The sequence below is a fragment of the Muntiacus reevesi genome, chromosome 17 (assembly GCF_963930625.1).
Source record: "Muntiacus reevesi chromosome 17, mMunRee1.1, whole genome shotgun sequence".
Lineage (NCBI taxonomy): Eukaryota > Metazoa > Chordata > Mammalia > Artiodactyla > Cervidae > Muntiacus > Muntiacus reevesi.
Window position 1 is genome coordinate 58867437 of NC_089265.1, and position 25004 is coordinate 58892440.

Below are 25004 nucleotides of genomic sequence, written 5' to 3' on the forward strand. Positions count from 1 at the left end.
AAGGGGTCACGGGCCCTCTGCACTATTTCTGCAATTTCCTATGAATTTATAGGGCCTGCCCAGTGGCTCAGTGGTAAAGAATCTGCCTGCAATACAGGAGATGAGGGTTTGATCCTGGGTGGGGAAGATCCCCTGAAGGAAGGCATAGCAACCCACTCCAGTATTCTTGCCTGGAGAATCCCCATGGACAGAGGAGCCTGGCGGGCTACAGTCCATAGGGTCACAAAGCATTGGACACACTGAAGCGACTTAGCACACACATGAACCTATACATAGCGACTTAGCACAGACATGAACCTTTTTTTCTCTAAATAAAAAGCTTTTACAAATCAAATTAGTAATACTTCCCCAAGAGGTTCTAGGTAACCTCAAAGACAATGCGGTTTGTTTCTGGAATGCAGGGCCATGAGCCACAAATGACTCTGCAAGTATCTACGGGCAGCAGGGCTGATTTCAAAACCATGATCAATGAGCCATTAAGATTTATGGTTATGATTAGGAAAGCCTGCGTCATGTCGACAGGTGCCTAGTTTGGTTATGCTGATCATAAATCTTCAGCTATCTGGGATCACATCGCTAAAATCACCTATGGGCAACACATTCTTGAAGCTGCTTCCCGTGTGGTGCTCACACAGGAGCCGTGTAGACTTAATCACTCTGTTTATCTGATGCAATACAACAGTGCGCTTGTGTCTTCTTCCTCCACAACTGTGGCTGGCAACAAGAACCACATCCAGTTTATCTCATTCCACCACTGAAGCCCCACTCACAGCAGTGCTCAGCGAATGGTCACAGAATTAATAAGAAAGAAACCAGTAGCTAAGCTATTTTTCTTGGACTTCTCAGAATGACTTTCTTTTCTGATACAAAGGCATCCAAAGAAATCCTGAAGCCACCATTTTGGAATCAGGATTAAATATATACACATATGTGGGTGCGGGGAGCAAAGTCTCTAAAGAGCTTTATGACAACTTTATTTTGTTAGTTTCTCAAGATATCTTAACTCAGTTTGATCTAGAACAAAATAGAGAGATCAGGTTTTTTCAGACAAAAAAACCCAACATGAATGGCTGACCACTTCCCGTAGCTTCTGCCCAATTTTACCAAGTACTGAGGACAACTGACTTCTTTCGGAAAACCCTGACATAGCATCGCCTTTGGATTCTTCAGTATTAACTGATCAAAAGCAATCATGATATGGTGATTTCTCCAAATTCTATATCTCTTAGTTTATTAAAATACACGTTTTTCAAATACATATGGTGAACAACCCAAATCACCACACAAAAGCACTGAGATCACAAAGCGTCACGTTGCTCCCTTTTGCAAAGGCGGTACAGCATTAGCTTGTACTGATAACCCAACAGCCACACCCAAGTCAATGAGGCTGTCTTACAGGCTCCATGGCAGATACTCATGACCCCAAAGACTCCGGGGACTCCGCAGCCTTGCTCATCTGAACCGGCTCAGAAGCCGGCTTGATCCTTAGGACTTCTGCAAAACCATCACCAAACCAGCATGTGACATGTGCTGTGTCCACTGTAAAGTAAAAAAGACGATCTTGGCAGAGCTTCCGTCGATATACAGACCGAGGATCGGCTGACAGCACAGCCTCGATGGCATGCCTCGCTTCCTCCGCTGACTGAAAATACTTAAATGAAGCCTGACCAACACCTGCAGGAAGAAGAACAGAGTTTGGGAATTCTCCGGCAGTCCGGTGGTGAGGACTCCACGCATTACCCGCCATGGGCCCAGGTGCAATTCCCGCTGGGGGAGTAAGCTCCCACAGGGTACACAGCCCCCACCCCCCACTCCCCAAAAAAGACCCCATGGCTTAATTATCAAACTCATGCAAGTGAAATTTCAGTGCAGCGAGTTTCAGTGTGGAGGCTGGCCCTTGAGTATCACTTGGAAATCCACTTAGTCATCATAAAGAGTGTCACCTTCAAGAGGTACTGTCATTATATTAAATTTATGCACACTCAACCCAAATTAGAAATCTGCTGAGCAAGAAAAATCATGGCGATAATTTTCCTCAGTCTCCTAAGCAGGACAGCTGGGCTTTCACTTTTGTGCACCCAAAATGTCAGTTTCCTATGCTCAATGTAGAAAGCGAAAGTTAGTCGCACAGTCCTATCCAACTCTTTGTGACCCCATGGACTGTAGCCTGCCTGGCTCCTCTGTCCATGACACTCTCCAGGCAAGAACACTGGAGTGGGTTGCCACCTCCTTCTGCAGGGGATCTTCCCGACCCAGAGATCGAACCCGGGTCTCCTGCACCACAGGCAGATTCTTTACCAGCTGAGCCACTAGGGAAGCTCAACGCAGACCTGAATTCAATTCCTTGTCATTTTCGCCTCAGAATGGAGGCATGCTCCCTGAAAGGCATGACAGTCCCAGCGTTCTCAGAAGGCCACGCACGGCCAGAGCACTGCCTGAAGGCAGGGGAGGGGGTCACACACCCACAGGTAAAGCCACGCTACTTTCTGTACGAGGGATGGGAGAGCCCTTGTCAGAACGGCGAAGCAGGTACAGCAAGCTCGGCGCCATCACCGGGAGGAGGCCACCCCGTTCCTCGGGCTCGGACGGCAGTGAATGCACGAAGCGGAAAAACCTCCCGTGTTTGTAACACTATGGGTGCGTTATAACGTTTAAAAATACGTTACACACAAAACTTAAATAAAAGGTTGACTGTGACCTAATTTTTAACAGCTGCCCCATAACACACATCCAAACGAAGACCAGGCTCTTCCAGGAAGGCAGGTGCTTTACAGAATGTTGTTCCTGTTCAAAATATCATCTGGAGTGGTAGTGGGGGGTGGAGGTGCTGTCTATCCTTCTGAAAACAAATTCAGATTTCAGAAAACAGCCAAATATCACTCTGGGCTACGTCCAATTAAAAAGTTGCTAAGTAAAGTCTTGAAATAACAATCTCTGGTCAAAAACTGAGGACTAACTATGCAGTGCTAAGATTCCTTTCCTGTATGGTACATAAAACAATTCTAAGGCCACTCTAAAAAGACGAGTTCCCAAAACACCACACTCTTCAGCAACTGTTTCCTGTAGAAGCTCCAGGTCTTCGCTTGGCGGTTCATCTGGCACAGGGGCCTCACTTCCCTGCCTACTTATGCTTGCAAGCTCAGCCCAAATACTCACCCTTTCCTCCAAGAAGCCTTCTCAGATTTCCTCCCCAAGGAGATGGAAGCCTCCCCAGATTTTCTGCTCCCCAAGTCAGAATACACTCTCCTGCCTGTTCCCACAGCACTCTGTTCCAATCCCACCTCCCCATTCCAACATCTTTTATCCTTTCTAGACTCTAAACGTTCTGAAGTCATTTCTTATTTCTGTCCTGGCTCACAATTCTGCTGCTATAAATCAATCAGCCCCCATTTTACAGTTACAGTTCATTATTTCTCTTTTTAACCATTTTTTAAATCAGTAAGACATAATGTAGCCTCTCAAGGAACTGCGGTTTGAAAAACACAAACCTTTCCAAAGCAGAAAGCATTTCATGGTAACCACCGGACAAGGGGGAACATGTGGTGCCTTTTAGGAGCACCGCCTTGTTCTACCACAAAATCCTTTCTTAAGACTGACTTTCCTTGGCAATTCCCTGGTGGTTCACTAGCTAGGACCCCGAGCTTTCACTGCTGAGGGTGTGGACCGAATCCTTGGTCAGGGAACCGAGACACCACAAGCCCGGCGGGGTGTGACTTCCTGTTCCCGTGAGCTGTGAGCTGTTGGTCAGTCGTTAAGTCATGTCCCACTCTGGCGACCCTGTGGACCGTGGCCCGCCAGGCTCCTCTGTCTGGGGCATTTCCCAGGCAAGAATACTGGAGCGGGTTGCTGTTTTCTTCTCAGGGATCAAACAGGTGTTCCCGAATTACAGGTGGGTTCTTTACCCATGAGCCATTAGGGAAGACCCCCATGAACTAGATGAAGTGATTAAACAATGTTCACCAAACGTTTAAAATAAAGAGATCAATTTAAAAATTAAATGTTCTGTTTAAACATAGAGCCTTAGGATAGAACGAGAAGCACTACCACCTAGAGGCAGGTGAGATCTGACATCTCCTTGGCAACAACTAACTAACTGGCTACTTCTTACTGGAGCCACTGAACCCCCTTCTTAACGGGCCCTTCCTTCATTCTAGACAGCTGCTTGGAATCTGCTTGTGGGCTTGAAAAACCAGATAACAATGTTTGTTAACATTATGCATTAAACAGGTGCCAAGGAAACGCCCTGTGGCGGCTCTTCTGCAGTGCCGGGACTTTATAGGGACAATTTCTCCGGTAAGACACTCTTTCCTTCTTACTACTGGGCTCTGCGCCAAAGGCTGAGCTATTGCCCCCTGACAGTTAAAATAAGATGAGACATTTCTCTAGTCAGCGAGTGAAACAGACGAAAGAAGATCGACCTAAGCATAGAACAAGCACAGCTGAGCATCTGAATGCCATCTGAGAACTCCAAGAACGGCCGCTGCGAGCTGGCAAGAGGCCCTATCCCGGGGCAGCAGCTGTCCTCAGCAAACACGCGCTGAGCGGCCGGGCCTCCACTGAGCAGCTGCCGGCTGAGCCATCGGATGACGACACTGTCCAAGCTTGACTCTGCACTCCTACGCTGCTTTACAAGGCATAGTGACCAATACGCTATATACCTGCCCCCAGAAACACCAGTTTGGTCTGTGGCCACACCACCCTGAACATGCCTAATGTCATCTCGGAAGCCAGGCGGGGTCGGGCCTGGTTAGTATTTGGATGGGAGAAACACCCAGTTCGCCAAATCCCCTAGCAAAGGCTCATCTCTTCTTCACAAACGAGAAGTGGGAAGTACCTGGTTCACCTGAGCCGAGGTGCTCAAGGTCCATCTCTGCGTGAGGAGTGAACCGGACTTCCAAGCTGGCCACGGGGGCCTCGCTCACCCAGGCAGGGACCACGGAGAGCTGGGCTGCACCGGCTGCCCTGGGAGGAGCCTTGGGGGGCATCTCTGGGCCGCGTCCTTCCGGGACCGCTGCTCCTGCCCCTCTCCTCAGCCTGCTATCTTCGTGTTCCTCTGAAGAGCTCTCCTCCTGGCTCTGTGGGCCACCTTGCTCCTGTGCCACCCTGGGGCCGGACTCTTCCCCCAGCTCTGCTGCTCGCTCCCTGGGCTCAGCTGAGCTTTGCTGGCTGTGGGCTGCATCGCCAGATCCCGCCTTGCTTCCCCCTGACGTTCTGGCTCCAGGACACTTGGGCTTCTCCTCAGAGCGGCAGCAGGGCTCTGATTCCTTGCGCCCTGGGAGCTGTTGCCAGTCACAGCCATTGGTGTTGCCTTCAGACTGGGACCTGGTTTTCAGCTTATCTTGGTTATTCTGTAAGGTGAAGTCCCCTGAAGACTCGATCACATCTTGCGGTGAGTCATAATCAGCTATGTAGGGCTTTATATCTAGTACGGGGGTGCCATGAATCATGTCAATTCCAGAAAGGTATACAGCTCCACCTGTAATGTGGAAAACACCTTAGAGATATTAACAATGAGGAACAGCACAATCAGAGACTCAACACCGCCCACCTAAACCGCAGCAGGCTCGGTCACGACTCCCTCATGTGCCAGGCTGCCTTACAGCTGGGGCCAACACACACTTCTCTTTCCACCTAGAGACCCGTTCTCTCCTTAACCCGTCAGACTGCCGCGAGCTCTTCAAGGCTCTCACGTAACGCCGCCTTTCCAGGGCCTTTCCGGCTCTCTCAGACAAACGTGACCTTTCCTGTGGGCTCTGCAGAGGAGGCTGAGCCCAAGCTTCCCCGGAGCCCTGGTCACGTGGCAGCGGCCTGCTTACTCTCTCCCCCAGACAGTGAGCAGGCCTTCGAGCACCAGGTGGGGCCAGCTCACCTTGCATCACGGGAGGTTTCTAGCTTTGCTCCAGGTACATCAGAAAGAAAGACGGTCGCTCAGTCGTGTCCGACTCTCACATCCCATGGACTGTAACTCACCAGGTTCCTCTGCCCATGGAATTTTCCAGGCAAGAATACTAGAGTGGGTTGCCATTTTCTTCTCCAGGGAATCTTCCTGATGCAGGGATTGAACCCAAGTCTCCCGCACGACAGGCAGATACTTTACCGTCTGAGCTGCCAGGGAAGCCCAGGTACACCAGAGTCCTCAGTATTACCCCTGTGGGACTGACAATGGTTTCTACGGTGGCAAACAGCATCTGAGGCGGCCCTGTGATGCTCGTCACCTAATGGTGTGTAATCCCCTCCTCGGGCGTTATGATTTGGTATCACTCCAGCGACTACGTTATCTAAGACTCCTGCATTTGCTGCATTCACTTGAGAGACTCCTCTTGTGGGCTTGATGAAGCAAGCAGCCACGCTGGGAAAGCCCATGTGACAAGCCCCGGCCTGACGCGCTATGGGCTGCCTCTAGGAGCTGGATGCAGCCACCAGCCAAAACCCAGCGAGAGGCCAGGACCCTCAGGATCACGACTATAAGCAAGTGAATTCTGCCTATGACCAGAGTGGGCCTGGAAGTGGATTCTTCCACAGTCAAACCTCCAGAAAAGAACTCATTCCACGTGACGCCTTCACCGAAACGTGGTAAGACTCTAAGCAAGGACCCAGCTAAGCTCTGTCCCAACCCCCTAAGACAGAGAAACGTCATAATGTCTTAAACATGTAATAAACGTGTGCTGTGTAAACTGGTAGGGTGTGGCAGTGTTACACAGCAAGAGAAATGTAATATTCCAGCATGTAACTAAGCAGGACGCGTCACCGTTACCAAATACTAGGGAAAGGTCTGCTGTCCCACTTAAACAGCTGCTGTCCAGTTAGTAGACTCTGCTGCAGTCTTCTAACTTGACCCTTGGAAAACTGGTCCAATGAGAATCAAAAACTGCATGTGATCACATTCGATCCTATCTTCATTTAAGAAAAACATGACTAACAAAGGACTCTGATTTCTAAAACATGCTTATTGTGAATGAACATGGAACTGCGGAATGAAGATTTTGGACTTTGTAAGTGATAGATTGTGCCTGATGACGTCTGCAAAAGACACGGGGGTACAAATGAGAGTTCAAGGGATCTGAAGTCAGACAAGCTCTTGCCTGGATGCCGTTGGGTAAATCATCAAACATCCGAGACTTCAGTGCCCTCATCCGCAAGTCAGACTGCTACTCTATCAAGTCCACGAGCCACTGTAGATGACACACATGAACACGCTTTATAAACTGCAAGGCACCACAGAAAGGCTGGTTTTCCCTATAATGCTTACTTACACAAGAGTGTCTGTAGAGCTGCCGTGTTTGTCCTCACCTCTTTGATTTGATCCCCCCATGAGAATGCTAAGTTCCTCTGGAGGGCAGGGGTTTTTATCTAAATTTGTTTGCCACTATATCCCCAGCACCTAGAATAATGCTTGACACGTATTGAGTGCTCAGAAAATATGTGTGGTTTTTGCACAAACAATCAGAAAATGTCCTCGTACTATCACCCAAGTTGGTTAGCCATCACAAATTGAGAAAACTCAAGTTGGATTGGCTCTAGAATTTTTCTGGAAAACCTAACCAAGGCCCTGTTGAATATAATCCAGCAAGGGAGTTCAAGCTCTCGGAAAGAACACATGAAGTAATGGCTCTCATCTTTTAGCCTGTAATGTACCCTTAGAACCTTCGTACGATCCTCAAAAAAATATCCCACGGTGAGTCCTTCTCCTTTGGCCACTTTACAAACAAGCAAGCTGAAGCCTGGAATGTCCCCTGATTTCCCACATACCTGCCACTCCATCTTCTGCCTCGTTCACAAATGTGCTGATCAGGTCGGAGGGATTTGAGAACCAGAAGCTTTCAAAAATGAACAGCTCAGTAACAACGTTATACACAAGCACGCAGTTCAAACTAATCTAGTATTCTACACAGGTTCTCCCACAATCTGACCCATGTTCAATCTAAGGGGACTTCATCCCAGCTCTCTGCCTCACGTCTCAGCAGACAGCAGCACTGCAGCTGGGATGCGCGTTCATTCCTCGGGGCTGCAAGTAAGAAACGACCGACCGCCCCATGCGCTGACCATACATGCACGAGCAACCAGCTGCTGTGTGTTAAATTTTGAGCATGTCCAATTATTTTTAGATCATTTTGTATTTACAGAATTTCGAGTTAGAAAAAAATTTGGTTGCTAATTTAATGATTGTGAAATCTTAAGAGTTATTTTGAAATAATAACTTCTGATAAGTGCAGTGACAAACTAACTCTGAGCATCCTATGAGAGCTTATCTCAAAGTGTTTCAATGCTCACATTCCTTTAATCATTTCGTTCTCTTCAATATCTGGTGGGTCTCAGAGGCTAACACCATTTGTATTTCTGTGAATAACAGCCAGTGCTGAGTACTATGTTGATTTTATTAGACTTCTTTTGGTTAAGGAAAAAAAGGTAAAAGTGGAAATTACCTTCTACCCTTTCCAGTTTGGCCAAGGTCAGTCCTATTGCATTGGGACGATGTGGGCTCCTTGTAGAGAAAACACCAGTCTTTGCACCATTCAGTCTAGGAGGCTGTACTTTTGCCTTACAGCTCAAATGACCATTTTTGTGAAAAACAAACAAAATCCTGTTGAAAATAAACCAAATTACTGAGTAAGAAAAGAAGACAAAGAAATTAATCTATCATAATGACATGGAGGAGGAAAAAACTCTAATCCTCACAAACTAAAACAGAAAGAATGCCTTTAATGGTATTAAAACATGATCAGTGGGGGGAAAAATGCTGGGGTGAGGAAGAATGAAGGGAGACAAAATTTAAGTGACAAGTAACGCTAGTGTAACATAGGCCTTAATATAGCTAACACTTTACCTTAAAAGTATCAAGATTTCTAAGGTCTCTTTTGTCTTTTAGGAAGAGTAGACTTAATACCTCACAGGTCTAGAGCAAAGTCCACAAACTTTTTCTTTAAAGGAGCAGCTGGAAAATATTTTAAGGTTTGCAGGTCAACCAGTCTCTGCTATAAACATTCAACTCTCCTGCTATGGCACAAGAGCAGCCACCGCCAACACATAAATGGATGCTCGTGGCTGTGTTCCCACAAAGTTACTTACAAAAACAAAGAAGAGATGGGTTTGCTCCATGGGTCATAGCTTGCTGACCCCTGGTCTAGAAGACAGAATGATGACCCATGGGCAAAACTGAGGTCTACAGATTTTAACTCAACAGAAGTCATGCATCACAATTAGAACAACTACTCCTCCGTGGATCCCACACTTCCCTGAAGGTGTCCAAATTATGCCAACATTCACATTCATGTCTACAGTCCAGGAATCCCATGCAATAGATAAGGGTGGTCTGGATGGCAGTCTCCAAGGGTACTTCCAACTGGAGTACTCAGAGACAAGTTCTGGTCCAGAGTACCATTTCTAACTATAAAACAACTTACCAAACATGAGAAAACTGTTCTAAGCCCATCAAGGAATGTTCAGGATTATTAAAGATGCTTTTTCTAATCCTCAAACAAGCCCGTGAATGGCTACAAATGGATGGCTGCCTTGGAGTACCATTCTTGGCTGAGAAACAGGATTCCAAGTAACCAATTGGCTCAGTTAAAAGATTCCCTACAGAAGAAAATTAGGTAAGAAATCATTAATCAAAAGGTCAAGTAGAATGAAATAATGCCATTTGCAGTAACACAGACAGACGTACAGGCTTCTCTGGTAGCTCACCAGGTAAAGAGTCCCCCTGCAATGCAGGAGACCCTGGTTTGATTCCTGGGTTTGGAAGATTCCCTGGAGAAGGGATAGGCTACCCATTCCAGCATTCTTGGGCTTCCCTGGTGGCTCAGAAGGTAAAGAATTCATCTGTGATGAGGGAGAGCTGGGTTCAATCCCTGGGTTGGGAAGATCCCCCAGAGGAGCCCATGGTAACCCACTCCAGTATTCTTGTCTGAAGAATCCCCATGGACAGAGAGCTTGGCCAGCTACAGTCCATGGGATGGTCAAAGAGTCGGACATGATGATGGACTAAGCACAGCACAGACAGACCTAGAGATGATCACGCTAAGCAAACCAGACTTTCTGCTAAGTGAGAAAGCCAAACACATGAGATTGCTTATAGGTGGAATCTAAAAAAATGATAGAAATGAAGTTATTTACAAAACAAATAGACTCACAGACATAGAAAACAAATTTACAGTTACCAAAAGGGGAAGAGGAGGATAAATTAGGAGTTTGGGCTTAACATATACACACTATTCTACATAAAACAGCCAAAAATGACCTACTGTACAGCATGGAGAACTATACTCAATATCTTATAATAACCTATAATGGAAGAGAATGTATGAAAAGAATACACACATACACATAACTGAATCAGTTTGCTGTACGCCTGAAACTAATACATTATATATCTACTATATTTCAATAAACAATTCTAAGAATATAAAAATTTTTAAGAGAAGCCACAATTTTCTACATAATAGTGTTAACACAATGTATTAAAACCCACCATCATTATTTTTCTTTTCCAAGCAGGCAAAAACAAACAAAAAAAGGTCAAGAAAAGATGTAGGAAGACGTGTTTTCTTTAACGCAATGACTTCATAGTTTTAAAATCTAACATGTTTTGTGCATGCGTGTATGCTCAGTCGTGTCCAACTTTGTGACGCCCCAGGCTATAGCTGTCCAACTTTGTGACGCCCTAGACTACAGCTGGCCAGGCTTCTCTGTCCATGGAATTTTCCAGGCAAGAATACTGGAGTGGGTTGCCATTTCCTACTCCAGGGGATCTTCTGACCCAGGGATCCAATCTGCGTCTCCTGCCTCAGCAGGTGTATTCTTTACCACTGAGCCACCAGGGAAACCTCGACCAGATGTTCAGTTCAGTTCAGTCACTCAGTCATGTCCAACTCTTTGCAACCCCATGGACCACAGCACACCAGATGTTATGCAACTATAAAACAAGATTCTTAAAACATTCATAAGTACATACAAATATCCTCATCAATACATACGCATTGTTATATCTTTTTCGATAATAAACTGGAAAGAACATGGGTGAAAGGAAAAATTCCTTTTTAGAAGACTTACTATAATTCAAATTCTATGCTGCCATAACTATGTATGTGACCTTGGTCAGGACTATGGAGCATTTCAAATAGAGGGAGTAAGGTGCACAAAGGTAAATGACAAATTTTCTAGCATAAGAAGAGAACGAAGCAGTTTGATTGACTGGAGTGTTAAATACAAGGCAAAGAATAATACAAGATAAGGAAACCGGTTGCATATAAGATGCTTTCAACTGAAAACAACACAATACATGAAACGAGCTAGTTCTACGCAATAAAGGGAGTGCATGGGGCCACGGTATACAGTAGCTCCTGGTGCACGTGGCTGCTCTGCCAAGAGCTTGCCGACCTTGGCCACCAAAGACCGAGAGAGATGACGTCATCCCGCTCGCCTCAGCCACGTCACGTGGTCGCCTGAGCACGTGACCCGTAACTCCGCAACAAAAGGGAAAAACAGCCCTTATCCATTCGAGGTCTCGCCTGTCCCGTCCCCCCTCTGCGGTGAAAGCGGTTCCCTGCTCTTGGAGGCCTTAACGCGCGCAGAACCGCGGCCTCTTAGAAGTTACCTGTCTCCAGGGCCGGCTTCACACACCCGCACGGGGCCGCTGTGGCGCGAGGCCCGGACTCTTTCAAGTCGCGCATGGCTACGGGTCACAGCGGCGCCCACCGAGGCGCGCTGACCTTCCGCTTCCGGTTTCCCTACCTGGCGCCTGCGTAGTAGCGGCGGCGGCGGAGGGCGCCAGGCTCGCGCACGCGCGGGCGGGGCGCTAGGGGAGTGAGGCGCCGGGAGGCGGTCGGCCAGGCTGCCGCTAGGTGGCGGTTGCAAGTTGGAGGCCTCACTCCGCTGCTGAGTCTGTCTCGTGTTGTCCCGCGCGGACCCGCTTCGGTTTTAGGGTCCAAGTCACCGCCCTTTCCCTTGAGAACAAGTCGATGAAGATTTATGCATAAAGATGCTCGAAATGATAAGCAGCCTACACATCCGACGCATGACGCTCATTCTTAAATAAGAATATGTGTGTGCAGGTATCACATTGCGAGATGACGGGATGTTGGGGAATGTTACTGCTTCTTGAGTAGCGGGAATACACAGATGCTCGTTGGTACTTCTCTGTATGCTCCCAGGTTTCCCATAAGAAAAAGGATGTTTCGTCAGAAAAGAAACCCAAGTAAACCTCGTTTGAAATCTAACGGATGTGCAGCTCTACACCTGACTAGGCAGGGAGGAGTGGGGACCGTTCCTGCGCTCCGTCCCTCAGGAGAGCGGGAGCGAGCGTGGAAGTGCGCCAGCGGCCGTATACACTGGGGCTGTGGGGCTTGTCTGGGGAAGCTCTAAAAAGTTGAGGGCCTGCGAGATGACCCTGCGATGGCCAGTTACCCCTGCAGCGCGAGCCCGGCCTCCTACGTGTGTGTGTGTGTGTGTGTGTCCCCGACTCTTGGTCACCTCATGGACTGTAGCCCGCCAGGCCCTTCTGTCCATCGAATTCTCCAGGCAAGAATGCTGGAGTGGGTAGCCATTCCCTTCTCCAGGGCATCTTCCCCACCCAGGTACCGAACCCAGGTCTCCTGCATTGCAGGCAGATTCCAAGGCCTCTTACCTACTTTCTTATCTCTCACCTGTTTATTTATAAAGTTTTTCTGTATACTTAATTCTACTTCTGAGTTTTTTATCCTGTTTTTTTCTTGGGCAGGGGGAAGGAGAGAGACATATTGCCTGCAAAACAAATTATTCAGGATCATAAAACTCCACAGATTTAAAAGTTTAACCACCATGAAAAGCTGTTCCTAAACATGTCCATTTGTCATGAATAGACCACTATCAGAAAATAACCATCAGGAGTCAAAAATTTAGAGAGGATTGTGGGTTTTAAAACAAAAACTTGAAAAACTGGTAAAATTCATATCCCTACATGTCCTCTGATAGGTTTTTTCCACGTGAAATTCGGAAAAGAATGCCTTTATTATGTTTCCAGGAGGGAAGAGTTCTGGACAGCTATGAAACAAAAGTTGAGAACTGTTGAGCTCTTTGCACGACGTAGAACTGGGGCCGTAATGGCTGAAATTTTCCACTAGATGGGGGTGTTGCGAAAAGTGATAGTCGCTTTGTGGTCCAACGGAGGTATTTGGCTTCTTGGCCTTAGATCTATACAATGACAGTCACGCCAAAAATACGATACCAAGTGTGACATGTTCTGAAATGCACAGCAGGCTTGGAGACATTGGTGAAGTAGATTGCTACTTGATTTAAAGGAAAAAGTTCGTTCTCCTTATGGAAAGCAGGAACTTAAGTATGTAGCACTTTCATTATATGATTTGCGATTTTTGTTATCCTGTCTAGAGGATATATGATTATATAAATAACCACTATATGTGGTTATTTGTAGTTTATGATACAATCTTTTCTCTAGAGGTAGGATCTAGGAATCTGCCTTTAAAAAAAAAAAAAAAACCTAAATGATTCAAAGTAGGTATCTGCCTACACTTTGAGAAACACTTCTCAGTATAATGATTCTTTTTTTTTTTCTTAGTTGCAGCCTGGAGGATCTTTGTTGTGGTGTGCAGGCTTAGGTGTCCCGTGGCATATGGGATCTTAATTCCCTGAATTAAAAAAAACTGCATCCCCTACACTGGAAGGTGGATTCTTAACCACTGAACGACCAGGGGTGTCCCAGTATAATGATTCTTAATCTTTCATTTGAGTGAAGGATCCTTCTGAAAATAAATTAAAGCTTTGGATCTTATCACACATCATATTAGATTTAATATCATAAGATTTGTGAATTTTAGAGAACCACCGTTGCACCCACAATGAGAGGAGGGTAGGCCAAGGTAGGGCTAGGTGGATTCTTGCCGAACTTTAATTCTGCTATTCCACGTGGGCCCTGCATTAACTGTAGTACACGGCATGCAGTTCTTGAACATATCTTGAATTCACCTTTCTCTGTGTCACATACAATAATGCTGCTATCCTCACCTATATTACAAATCTCCTCCAACTTTCAAGGCTCCACTGTGCAATTTTTTCAGGTCACTCTGGCAAAAAAGTGAGTATTCCCTTGGTTGTATCTTCTATCCGAACGGCATTAGCATTACTCTCTTCTTTTGTAATTCTTTGTTTTCTGTTTTGTTTCTCCACGAGACTAGATTAAACTCCTAGTAGGTAAGGACTATGTGTTATAGATCTTCTGACCCTCACAATGCTTACCATGATGCTGTTCACACAGTTAAACATGTACTAATGATTTAATGTACCTTTTGCACAATTACAACATTTTAAAAGTAAAAATAGAAAATCAAAATTCAAATATGCAAGTACATACATCACTTCAAAATATCTTTAAAGAAGTCCTAGAATGATAAGAATTGCTAAAATTATTAAATTACTAAAAGCCAACTGAAACCTGCATAAAATTTTGATACTATTGTTACATTAATAATTGATCAAAGTTTACAAGAAAACTATATACTTCCCCAAATTTTAATTGTTCAGCCTTAAAAATGGAAAAAAGGAGGGGTTGATAATTTCCCCCAAGAGCAAACATTTCTTTGATTAATTCTTAAGGGAAGTAAAGCTATTAAGTCTGTTCCCACCCCTGTCCTCTCCCCAGATTACACATACATACACATATGTGCACACACACGTGCACACACACACACACTAGCAGAATATTTTCTATGTGGTAGAGCCTGAGAAAAACATTAACTCTCTTTCAGATATAGTCTATATGTCTGTAGACTATATATCTATAGGTGGGGGGATATTGTTAAAATATTAATGAATATTATAGAGATTTCTACCATATTTTGAGAAAATCACACATATGATGTACTAAGATGTGTATTTTGTTGCATGACTATGATGGTTGAACATTGTTAAAACAAAACATAACTATAGATGTCATTTTCTGGGTTACTCTCTTGAAGCGCATTTGGAATTTCTATTATCTCTGGTTCTTCTGCTTTGGGATTTTCCTTCACTTCTGTAAAATAAAAAAAAAAATGTGAAAGTAGATTCAATTAACAGTATTGGGACAATTGGCTATCCATTTGGAGAAAAAAAAACTACCTCACACTTTGCACAGAAACAAATCTCAGATGAATTAAAGATTTCAATATTAAGATCTAATAAATGTTGTAGAAAGAATAGAATATTTCTTTAATCTTAAGATTTTAAAAGACTTTCTAAGCAGACCACAGACTAGAAGCCATAAAGAAAAAAGACTGACAAGTTTGAATCATTAAAAACTAAAATCATGACAAGTTTGAGTAACTAAAAAGTAACATTAAAATTTTGGTCATATAGATGTCCAAACCTCTATAAGCAAAGTTAAACAACAAGAATAAAAATGTTTATGACTCAACTTATATGTAGGCAAAGATTTAATAACTATTATTTAAAGAGATTTTTAATCAAAAAGATAGATATCCAAAATATAAAATGGAGCAAGTATTCAAACAGGTGATTCTCAAAAGGAAAAACTTAAATTCATAATAATCATAAAAGCAAGCCTGGTATCATCGGTCATCAAAAAAAGTGGAAATTAAAACAATTAGGTTGGTTGGTCTTTAAAAACCTAGCAGATAGGTGCAGATTTTAAAAACATAATCATGTGCAGTGTTGGCAAGGACGTGGGGACTAGGCACTTACATAAATTCTTAGATTCTGTGAATTGCTACTTTTGGGCTGGTCTGACTGAATGTATCCAAACTTTAAATGCTGGTACCCTTTGGCCCAGCAATTCAACTTCTAGGAATTTATCCAAGGAAGTAATCAGATCAACTTAAGCTTCCAGTGCCTTAGTTTCCTTATCTATAAAATATGGACATATTATTCATCCACTCGGGTTTCTAACATTGAATAAAGTAATTCACAAAAAATGTTTAATAGAGAATTTGGCAGATAGAAAGTGCTATGTAAACTTTAGTTAAACAACCATTACTTCCCATGATGTCCATTGAACATTGTTATAATAGTAAAACTTGGCAGTAACCTAGGTGTTCATCATTATAAGGACCGGTTGAATAAATTGCTGTATACATAGCATAATACTGGACGACTGTTACAAAGATGTCATTCGGATGGCCACAATATATATGGCATGTGAAAAAAAGCAGGTTATAAAATAGAATGTATTGTACCATCTCATTTGTTAAAACAAAAACTTAACATTGGGGATCAGAGATAGGAAGTGGTATCATAGGGCACTTTATAGTCACTTAGATATTGCTTTAATTTATTATAATGAACATTTATAACTATCATTATAGCAATTTTATAATCAGCAAAAGGGAAGACATTTCTACTTGTTCGGCAAGACAAAGAAAAAACAAGATAAGCATTAATTGCCAAAAAGCATAAAATAACTAATTAATTGCCTGTCTTAACCTCACTGGGTTTAGAACAAAACCCTGGGGATCTGGTGCTGTGTTGATTAGAGCCGCGTCTCCAGCAGGGGACTCCCATCAATACAGGTAGTGTTTCATATGTCTGCTTTTACTATAATTTTAAAAAGGTATTTCCTCAAAACCTATATTGCTTGGAACCCAACTTAAGCCCAGGTTTTTGTTGCACTCATATGTTAGGAGAAAGAGAAAATAAGCAACCAAAGGAATGTCTTTAGAAAACAATTCCCTGGGGATAGACTGCTCGGCTCAGCCCATTTTCTACTCTGAGAGCGGTACAGAACAAGGAGAACCAAGGCTCTCAGTTATGTCCCTGAGGCAAGTAAAATTGAATAAAGATCACATTGTTTTTAAAATACTATGCTTTTCAGGGACAAATATTGAAATAGAAAGGTAAGCCTGTTAACTCCTATAACAACGAGTTCCCTAGTATCAGGACCCTATTTTATGTCTTTGTATCTTTCTCAGTACCTTGTACCATGAATTTATTTGCTTTTAGTTTGCCAGGAAATGTTAATTTTCTAGGGAAAAAAACTTTATTCACCAAGATTTTATGTTAATATAAATGTAATTGTCCAAAATACTTTGCACATAACTGACTCTACGTAGGGTTCATTTTTCTTCACCTACTAAAGCTTCCCAAAATGCATAGTATGTACAGGCACCCACTATATACACTTATAGTTTCAATTATTTTCTTTAAATTATATGGAAATATGCCAAATGGATATCAGTTGAATGATAAACATTTTTCACTTAAAACTGGACAAAGACATCAAAGATCCCTGTTGAGATAACTGGGATAACCCAGGATTGTCACAGAAGGCTATAAATCAGTGCTCCAAGGGAGAGACGTCTATTTGGTGCTCTGATTATGAGCAGGGAGCAGTTAAGAAATGGCAGTGTCACTAACTTGACCCCAGTAAGAAACCCATACCTTGAGGAAAAGTATAAACATCCTTAGCATCTTCCTGCTGTGCCTTAGGATCCTGGTCTTGGGGTCCACCTATTGCCTGGTACAGTTTGGAAAAGCATTCTTTAGGAACATCTTTGTCTTTATATGTCTTAGTAGAGAGGTCTTCAGGTCCAGCTGTTTCTTGGTATATTTCAGGTGCACCATCTTCAGGTCTTGGGGTTTCTTGGTATATTTCAAGTGAATATTCTTCAGACCCAGGTATTTCTTGGTACATTGCTGGGGGATATTTTTCAGGAACAGATGTTTCTTGGGCTGTTTTATGAGAGGGGGCTTTAGACACAGCAATTTCTTCATATATTTTATGAGAAAAGTGTTCAGGTTCAACTGTTTCCTGGTGTATTTCTGTAGAAAGCTCTTTAGGCTCAGCCATTTCTTGCTGTGTGTTAGAAACAAAGCTTTCATTCTCAACTATTCCTTGACCTGGTTCAGAATCGGGTTCCTCGGGCTCAGGTCTTTTCTGGTATGTTTCAAGAGAGCATCCCTCCAGGTCAGCTGTATCTTCAGATGTTTTAGAAGAAAGTACTTTGGCTGCAGTGGCTTCTTGGCATGTTTCAGGAGAGACGTCTTCAGGCTGAGCCACATCACGGAACATTTTGAAAGGCTGGTCTTGAAATATAGCTATTTCTTGGCACGTTTTAGGAGAGAGGTCTTCAGATGCAGCTGTATCTTGGCATATTTCAGAAGAGTGGTTTTGTACCGCTGTTGCTTGGTACTCAGAAGAATTTTCCTGAAGGGTAACACTTTCTTGACCTGCTTCAGAAACATGTTTCTCGGGCGCAACTCTTTGTGGGGACACTGCTGGAGGGAGAGCTTCGGTCACACACCGAGGTGGCTCGATTTCTTTCTCTCCAGGTGCTGGCTCTTTCTCCATCACTTCCTTTTCTAATTGTGACGGAAGCTCCACCTTCATTTCTGTGTTCTGTTGTCTCTTTCTGCCTCTTTCACTTCTTTTCCCTGTTCGTTGCCACTTGTGTTTTTTCTCTCTATGGAGAAATCAGAATTACTGTCAAAAACAGGACTCCAGAATTCAAATAAATGTTTGGCAGTAACTGTCTCAGGACTCCCACTGCCTGGTCGTGTGACTTTGAACAAGACCCTTAACCTCTCCAGGCCTCAGTCTCCGTGTGTGTAATGAAGAAGCAGGATGCTAAATGTCCTCAGTTGTCCGGAGAGGAAATGACCCTTCGGACTTTTTTGTCTTTGAGGACTCCTTCAACAAGAACCTTCTTAGTGAGCGGTGTGTGTGGGTGTGTGTGTGTGTGTGTGTGTGTGTGTGTTTGAGAGCGTATACTTACACTTTGGTTATAGAAAATGTATTACTGATATTATAAATGAACAGACTGGCATTCTGTTTTACACAATAGTCTCTTTGGGTTTAGCCTGTGTGAATTCGTTTCTCTGTGCTGGTGGGGAAAACTGATATGATTGTGTTGCTAGGTCTGCAGCACAGCCGGGCTTCACGTCTGGGAAGCCTGCAGGTGATGAGCCTGGCTCGCTCATTTCATACACTGCCTTGTGTAAAACAGGCTAAGAGGCTGCAGCGCGAGTCGGATGAGATGTACTGTAAGCCGGGCCCAAAGCTACAAAAACATGCTCTTGAGGTAAAGCAGCTTGGTGAAAAGGTGTGAGTGGTCGTATTACACCTACTTTGAACTGATAGTTAAAGATCTAGAAGATGGAAAGATATGCATGAGAACTGCAGCCAATGACAAATTGTTAGGTACTGCAAGTATAACCAAATACAGAAGGCTAATACAGATGGGTTGCGGGGGGGGGGAGGTACTATAAATAAGCATTTCATCACTTTCTAAACTTACTGAAACTCTTGTTCCATGTTATCTGCCCCATGGAGCCTTCTCTAACAGGCCACAGGGCTGAAAGTTTCTCCATGCTTACCACTCCTATAGGATTTATTAGGAGGATTATGCTTAATGGAGAAACCCAAATTCTTTTAGTAAACTGGACATTCTTTCAAGATGAAATCAGTGTTTTTTACACCTCTGCAGTTCTCACAGTTCATGCACACTCAAAAAATGTATACCCTATTCTACTTTTATTGTGTCTGAAAATTCCCATAATTAATTTTTTTAAGACTCTGTCTCACCAAAACCAGTTTGAAGTCAATATTTAAAAGGTTTGTATTGTAATAGTATAGTTTAAAAGAAATATTAAAAATAATATAGAAGGTAGAAATAATATGATGATTTGAAGGTAAAAATGATAGCTCAGCATTTTGAAGTTTAATTTCAAGTAACCAAGGTAACAAGATAAATTATAAAGTCCTTATTATCAAATTTTTAAAAGATGCTGTATAAAGTTTTTTTAATTTAAAATGTTTTTTAAAAAAAAAGAAAAAAGTTTTTAAAAACTGATGTATGTGAACTCTTCAGGAAACACTTATTATCCTAGAAATTAAATCCTAAATAATTTGTTATGTGGACCTCTATATGAGGGAGTCTGAGTAATACAATGTTTCCTGTTCTTCCCAGGAGTTTCACAAAAGATACAAATATATCTGTGTGGTCTAAAATTTAATTTGTACTCTTAATTATCAGCTATGTGATCATGGACAAGTCAAACTCTCTAAGCCTCAGTTTCTTCACAGGTAAAATGGAGGAAATAATATCTGCCCAGCCTCATGTAGTTGTTGTAGGAGCATGGAATAACTTACATGGATGAATTGTCCAAATAGAAATCTGTACTCATATTAATACAGAGTATGCCATATCTGTGTGTATATATGTGTATACATATGGTTCTTCTTCCATGTCAGGCACTGTTCTAAGTAATTTACTTATTCTGTTATCTCATGTAATCTTCACATAAACTTACGAGGCAGATACTATTATAAGCTCCATTTTGCTGATGAGAAAACTGAAGCACAGTTTTCTGAGTAACTTGCCCAAGGTGAAATGGCTGGGACGTGAGGGAGCTAGTCTTCACATCAAGTCATCTGACTTCAGCCACCAGGCTCTTAACCATTACACTCTGTCCTTTCTCTCTGGAAATGAGGTCTCACTGTAGTGAGTACAGCCCTCAGCAGTCTGGAAATGTGTCACAACAGCAAGGCCAGCCCGCTACCAAGAGGCTCACCAAGGTTCCACCTACTCGGGTGATGTCTTCAGGCTTGGACCCTCCCCCAACCCAACGAGCACAGAAACCCAATTCTAAGAACATACTGAAACCAGCCTCATCCATTTCTCCAGTCGGGGCTCAGCAACCAGCTCAAGGGGACTGATCCATAAACCTAAAGGCTAATTTTTAACTGAACTGTGAGAAAAGCAAAGTGACAATGCACTTTCTCTGTAGCAAGTACTTGAGAAACCAGTAATGACCAGAAGGTTGCTTGGGGAGTGTGGGATTCAGGGAGCCAACCGGGTATTCTTCAACAGAGTCACCTGTCAGAGGACCTGAGGACAGAAGTATCCGCTAGGACATATATCCAGTCCTGAAAAACCTCACTTTCTGCAAAATCATGCACTAAAAGTGACAGTGCTTATGGGGCCCATAAGGGGCAAATGAGTCAAATCCTATGCAACTTTATAACAATAGGATAAACAACAGTTGGTACAGGGGAGATAACTGGGAGGGTCCAGACAGGCAGCTTTTTCTGCGGGGAGGCTGCCTCGGGGATGGTAAAAATGCACAAAAGCACCAGTGTGAATGCAGGCTTTCAGTGCTGAGATCATGCAAATAAGGATGGTGCTCTGAGCCAGCAGGGCTGCCGCTGAGCACAGGAGGAAGTGCAACCTGCTACATGTGGCGACTTCTGCAGAGCTAGTGATGTCCTTCCCTGCGGAAGGAGCCCGGATGCAGGCTGAAAAGAGTCCTGTCTACACAGCAGCCAAGCTGAAGGCGCCTTCCTTTCCTGCTGAAGTTTTTAATTCTATTCCCACTATTCTGGCTTCTTTTGACAAGGAAAAATTACAAACTAACACAACTTTCACGTTAAACTGACACCACTGTCCTATTTACCAATTACATGTGAGCTAACTGGTGTTATAGAAACACATGTTGTCACAGAACAGACAATATTCTGTCCACAGTGAGAATAGGAACTTAAAACACCTTCCTTGTATGCTTTTTCAAAAATGATGCATAGAAAAATGTATACCTATGCTATTTTTGCCACTGAAGGACACATTTTTCCAAAAATGAAGAAACACATAGCTAAATCTTAATCAAAATTTTGTAAGGAGACTTCCCTGGTGATACTGGATAAAAATCCAGCTGCCAATACAGGGGACATGGGCTCAATCCTTGGTCGGAAAAGACTCCATATACGGACGAGCAACTGAGCCCATGAGCCACAACTACTGAGCCCATATGCTGAAACTGCTGAAGCCTGTGCACTCAGAGCCCGTGCTCTGTAACAGAAGAGATCACCTTAATGAGAAACCCGTGTTGCGCAATGAAGAGTGGCCCCTGCAACTACAGAAAGCCCACAGGCAGCAACGAAGACCCAGCACAACCAAAAAAAAAAAAAGTTTGTTTTTTTTTTAAAGAGGAAGAGCACTTAGATCAATGGCACTCAACTGGGAGCAATTTTACCTCCTCTCCCCCCACCCCATAAGGCATTTAACAATGTCTGGAGGCATTTTAGGTTGTCATAACTGAGGAGGGAAAGTTCCATGGGTTTCTAGAGGCCAGTGATTCTCCTACCCACAGCATTAGTGACACCGGCGTTGAGAAACCCTGGCTCAGATGGATGTCGTACTGGGGCTCTCTGGGTTCCCCTTGTCTACCTCCAAGCACGCAATACCTCTGTCTTCGTAGTTATATTCTAAATGGGGCCGTTAGATGCGGCCTGCTGTGTAGTCATGCCCACGTCTTCCCTCCCTGAGATTCCATACAGCTGACTTTGGACACAGGAACGCTCAGGCTCTTCCATCACTCACTTACAGACAGTGCTTTGGTTTACTCCATGGAGAGTTAACTACACTCATTAAAGAAGAATTTTACTAATAGAAAGCTTGGAGAACAAGCTTGGGCGTCTTCTCAATGGTGTCTCCCACTCCCAACAACAATGGCTATGTTACTAAAGTGGTTAACAGCAGGCCTCTCTACAACACACATAATTTGATCACCTGGTAAAAGAGAGCAGAAAAAAGATTCTGTTCCCATCACTTTACTAGCTGCGTGACTCTAGGCAAGAGATTTAGCCTTCAGAGACTTGGTTTCTTTCTTTTTGGGGGGGCGGGAGATGAATATGGATAACAGCTCCCGATTTGTGGGATTGTTGGAAAGACGATCTATAGTGTATATAAGTTCTCAGCACCTCTTAACGAGTAACATATGCTAAGTAAATACCAGTCCCTTCTCCCTTGCAGGGACACTGTACCGAATTTGCCATTGTGACGTTTGCTCTTCTTGTGCTTCAGCTTTTCTTTTTCTGAGTTGCTCTCTATTTCGCAAGCTCCAAGTTCCAATGACTTCTGTAGGATCAAAATGAACGTTATGAGAGATAGTGATGAATTATGGCATTAACAGCAAAAGAGTCCTATAGCAAAATGATAGAATCCCCTTACTGAGTGTCTAAGCTTTTCTCCTACCCTTTTGAGGACAAGGACTATCTCTTATTTATCCTTGTGCCTCCTGAAGAATGTCTAGGAGCAAACGTTCAGTCAACATTTTTTAAATGAGAAGGTCAGTATTTGTATATAAATGTGCTACTAATTTCTTCAAAACAGTGTGCATATTGTACAAACATAAAAGTAAAGGAAAAAACCAGCCATGTTCTGCCATCCTTAACATTATAACCTGCTTTTCATTTCATTCCTTGTATTCATCTGGTGGTGGTTTAGTCGCTAAGTCATGTCCAACTCTTGCGACCCCATGGACTGTAGCCCGCCAGGCTCCTCTGTCCAAGGGATTTTCCATGTATTCATCTAGTCCCTATATTAAAGTTGCAATGATTGCATACCACAGTTTTACCATTTATTAACCATCAGAAGTAAATTCCATCATCTAGTCCTCATAATTGTAACTTTAGTGACTACATGATATTTAATCAAGTTGATGTATTCTCATTTATCCACTCATTCCTCTTATACTGAACATTCAGGTTGTTGCCAGTTTGTTTGTTTTATTTTGTTTTTGCCACTGTAGATCAACTATCATAAGCATTTCACACACAGAGATTTTTTTTTCTTTTGTATTTTTTTCCTTTGGATGATGTTTCTCCAAGTTTCTTTGGAATATTAAAGTTACTATCAACAACAGTTCTGTTGCCATCCAAGACTGTGAAAAGTTAGCGGGTCTTTGATGTCAAACTTCTTAGAGCCAAGGGAATGATTTCAATTTTGCACTGGGACCTCCCAAAGCGAACACACCTCATGGACCATGACACCTTTTGATTTCAGAGCAGCAGTCCTTAACGGTGAACTTGGAGGGGGAAATATTATACCTTTATTTTTACCAATCTAAATGCCCATTTCCTTCAATTATGAATGTAGGTAACAAACCACATGGTTTTAGCAGAATATGACTTTGTCACAAAAAGAAATTATGGATTTTTTTCCACATCACATTACAGTTATTACAGATACCTTAGAATATCATTTATTTGAGATGAAATATTTGATTTGATACAGTGGTAATGAGATCCACCACTGGATCTTATTATTTAATGCACCTGTAAATAAGCACATATATTATTATGTCACAGTTTTTTATTTTGATAATTTTCGTAATGTAACTGCTTCCTTTGTAATCATATGTATTTAACTCTATGTATTTAAAATTTTTAGCCTAAGAAGGTGTCTAGAGTTTCAGCAGAAAGCCAAAGGGATCCATGGCATAAAAAATTTTTAAATCACTGTCTCAAGGCCTAGGGTTCTGCAAAAGCAGCCAAAATGCTGCTTTAGGATATATATATACAAAGACTAACATTAGTCAGTCAACAGAATAAACACGCTCATAGTTCTTGCTACTTATTGCCAGATACCTTTCCAAAAGTTACACTATATTTGTGCTACATATATGGTTGTACTTGTTTTACCACACCATCCATTATTGGGTATTTTCATTATCATATATATTATCATATATATATATAATTATTTATTTATTATTTCCTCATGTTTCTCCTGTTTACTAGAATCTTAGTGCTAGAAGCCAGCTCAGAAAGTTATACAGCCCCTATTCTTCCTTTCTAATACATGAATGTACCCACCCAACGATGCCCCTTTTTTGCCAGACCCATACAAAGAGGAAAATAATCATAGCCCAATCCTTCCCAACAGCCACTGTCTCTTAAGGCTTCTTTCATTACCTGGAACCTGGGTCTCTTCTTGACGAGGATCAGGAGTCTGATGGAGCTTTGAGACAGATTGGTCCTTTCCCAAATCCATCTTGCTGCAGTATCTTCCTGCTTTTGGTCTGACTTCCACAAGAAGCCTTTTTTAAAATGTCAAAAGTAACTAACAGTTAAAAAGCACACACATAGATGAGTTCACTTGTCACTTGACCTCCCGCCTTAAAGTTTTATCTAGTTGGGCCACAGCTGCTGGCTACTTCTACCTTCTTTATCATCCTGCACGGGTGTGAGCAGGGTCACGGCTGATGCTGTGTCCTCGTCTCCAGCACAGAGGCTAGTTACA

At 43.0% G+C, this 25004-nt stretch overlaps 2 protein-coding genes across 3 annotated transcripts; both read right to left on the reverse strand.

Moving 5' to 3' along the window:
• Positions 1–1204: 1204 nt before the first annotated feature.
• On the reverse strand, positions 1205–11726 carry TRMO (tRNA methyltransferase O). Of its 2 annotated transcripts, XM_065908165.1 has the most exons (6): positions 11594–11715; positions 9685–9819; positions 9402–9576; positions 8424–8581; positions 4835–5476; positions 1205–1674 (listed from the first exon to the last, which is right to left on the reverse strand). In XM_065908165.1, exons 3-6 carry the CDS (start codon positions 9428–9430, stop codon positions 1415–1417), a joined length of 1089 nt encoding a protein of 362 aa, XP_065764237.1. In that variant the 5' UTR covers positions 9431–9576; positions 9685–9819; positions 11594–11715; the 3' UTR covers positions 1205–1414. The 2 variants fall into 2 exon arrangements, with proteins under 2 accessions (XP_065764237.1, XP_065764236.1); XM_065908164.1 differs by lacking the exon at positions 9685–9819 and having other exon boundaries at positions 11594–11726.
• A 3171-nt stretch (positions 11727–14897) lies between these two features.
• HEMGN (hemogen) lies at positions 14898–24755 on the reverse strand. The gene is made up of 4 exons (XM_065907761.1): positions 24677–24755; positions 22740–22838; positions 17365–18384; positions 14898–15004 (listed from the first exon to the last, which is right to left on the reverse strand). The coding sequence occupies exons 1-4, from the start codon at positions 24753–24755 to the stop codon at positions 14898–14900; spliced, it is 1305 nt and encodes a 434-aa protein (XP_065763833.1).
• Positions 24756–25004: the final 249 nt, after the last annotated feature.

Bases quoted from the DNA above. Each gene is read 5' to 3' on its own strand.
- TRMO (XM_065908164.1), bottom strand. From the start codon at position 11,669: ATGCGCGACTTGAAAGAGTCCGGGCCTCGCGCCACAGCGGCCCCGTGC. The intron at 9,577-11,593 runs GTAACTTCTAAG...TTTCTTCTGTAG, and splicing joins GAAGCCGGCCCTGGAGACAG to GGAATCTTTTAACTGAGCCA. The intron at 8,582-9,401 runs GTAAGTTGTTTT...TATTTTCAACAG, and splicing joins GAACAGTTTTCTCATGTTTG to GATTTTGTTTGTTTTTCACA.
- HEMGN (XM_065907761.1), bottom strand. From the start codon at position 24,755: ATGGATTTGGGAAAGGACCAATCTGTCTCAAAGCTCCATCAGACTCCT. The intron at 22,839-24,676 runs GTAATGAAAGAA...TTGATCCTACAG, and splicing joins AGAAGAGACCCAGGTTCCAG to AAGTCATTGGAACTTGGAGC. The intron at 18,385-22,739 runs GTGTCCCTGCAA...TTCTCCATAGAG, and splicing joins ACAATGGCAAATTCGGTACA to AGAAAAAACACAAGTGGCAA.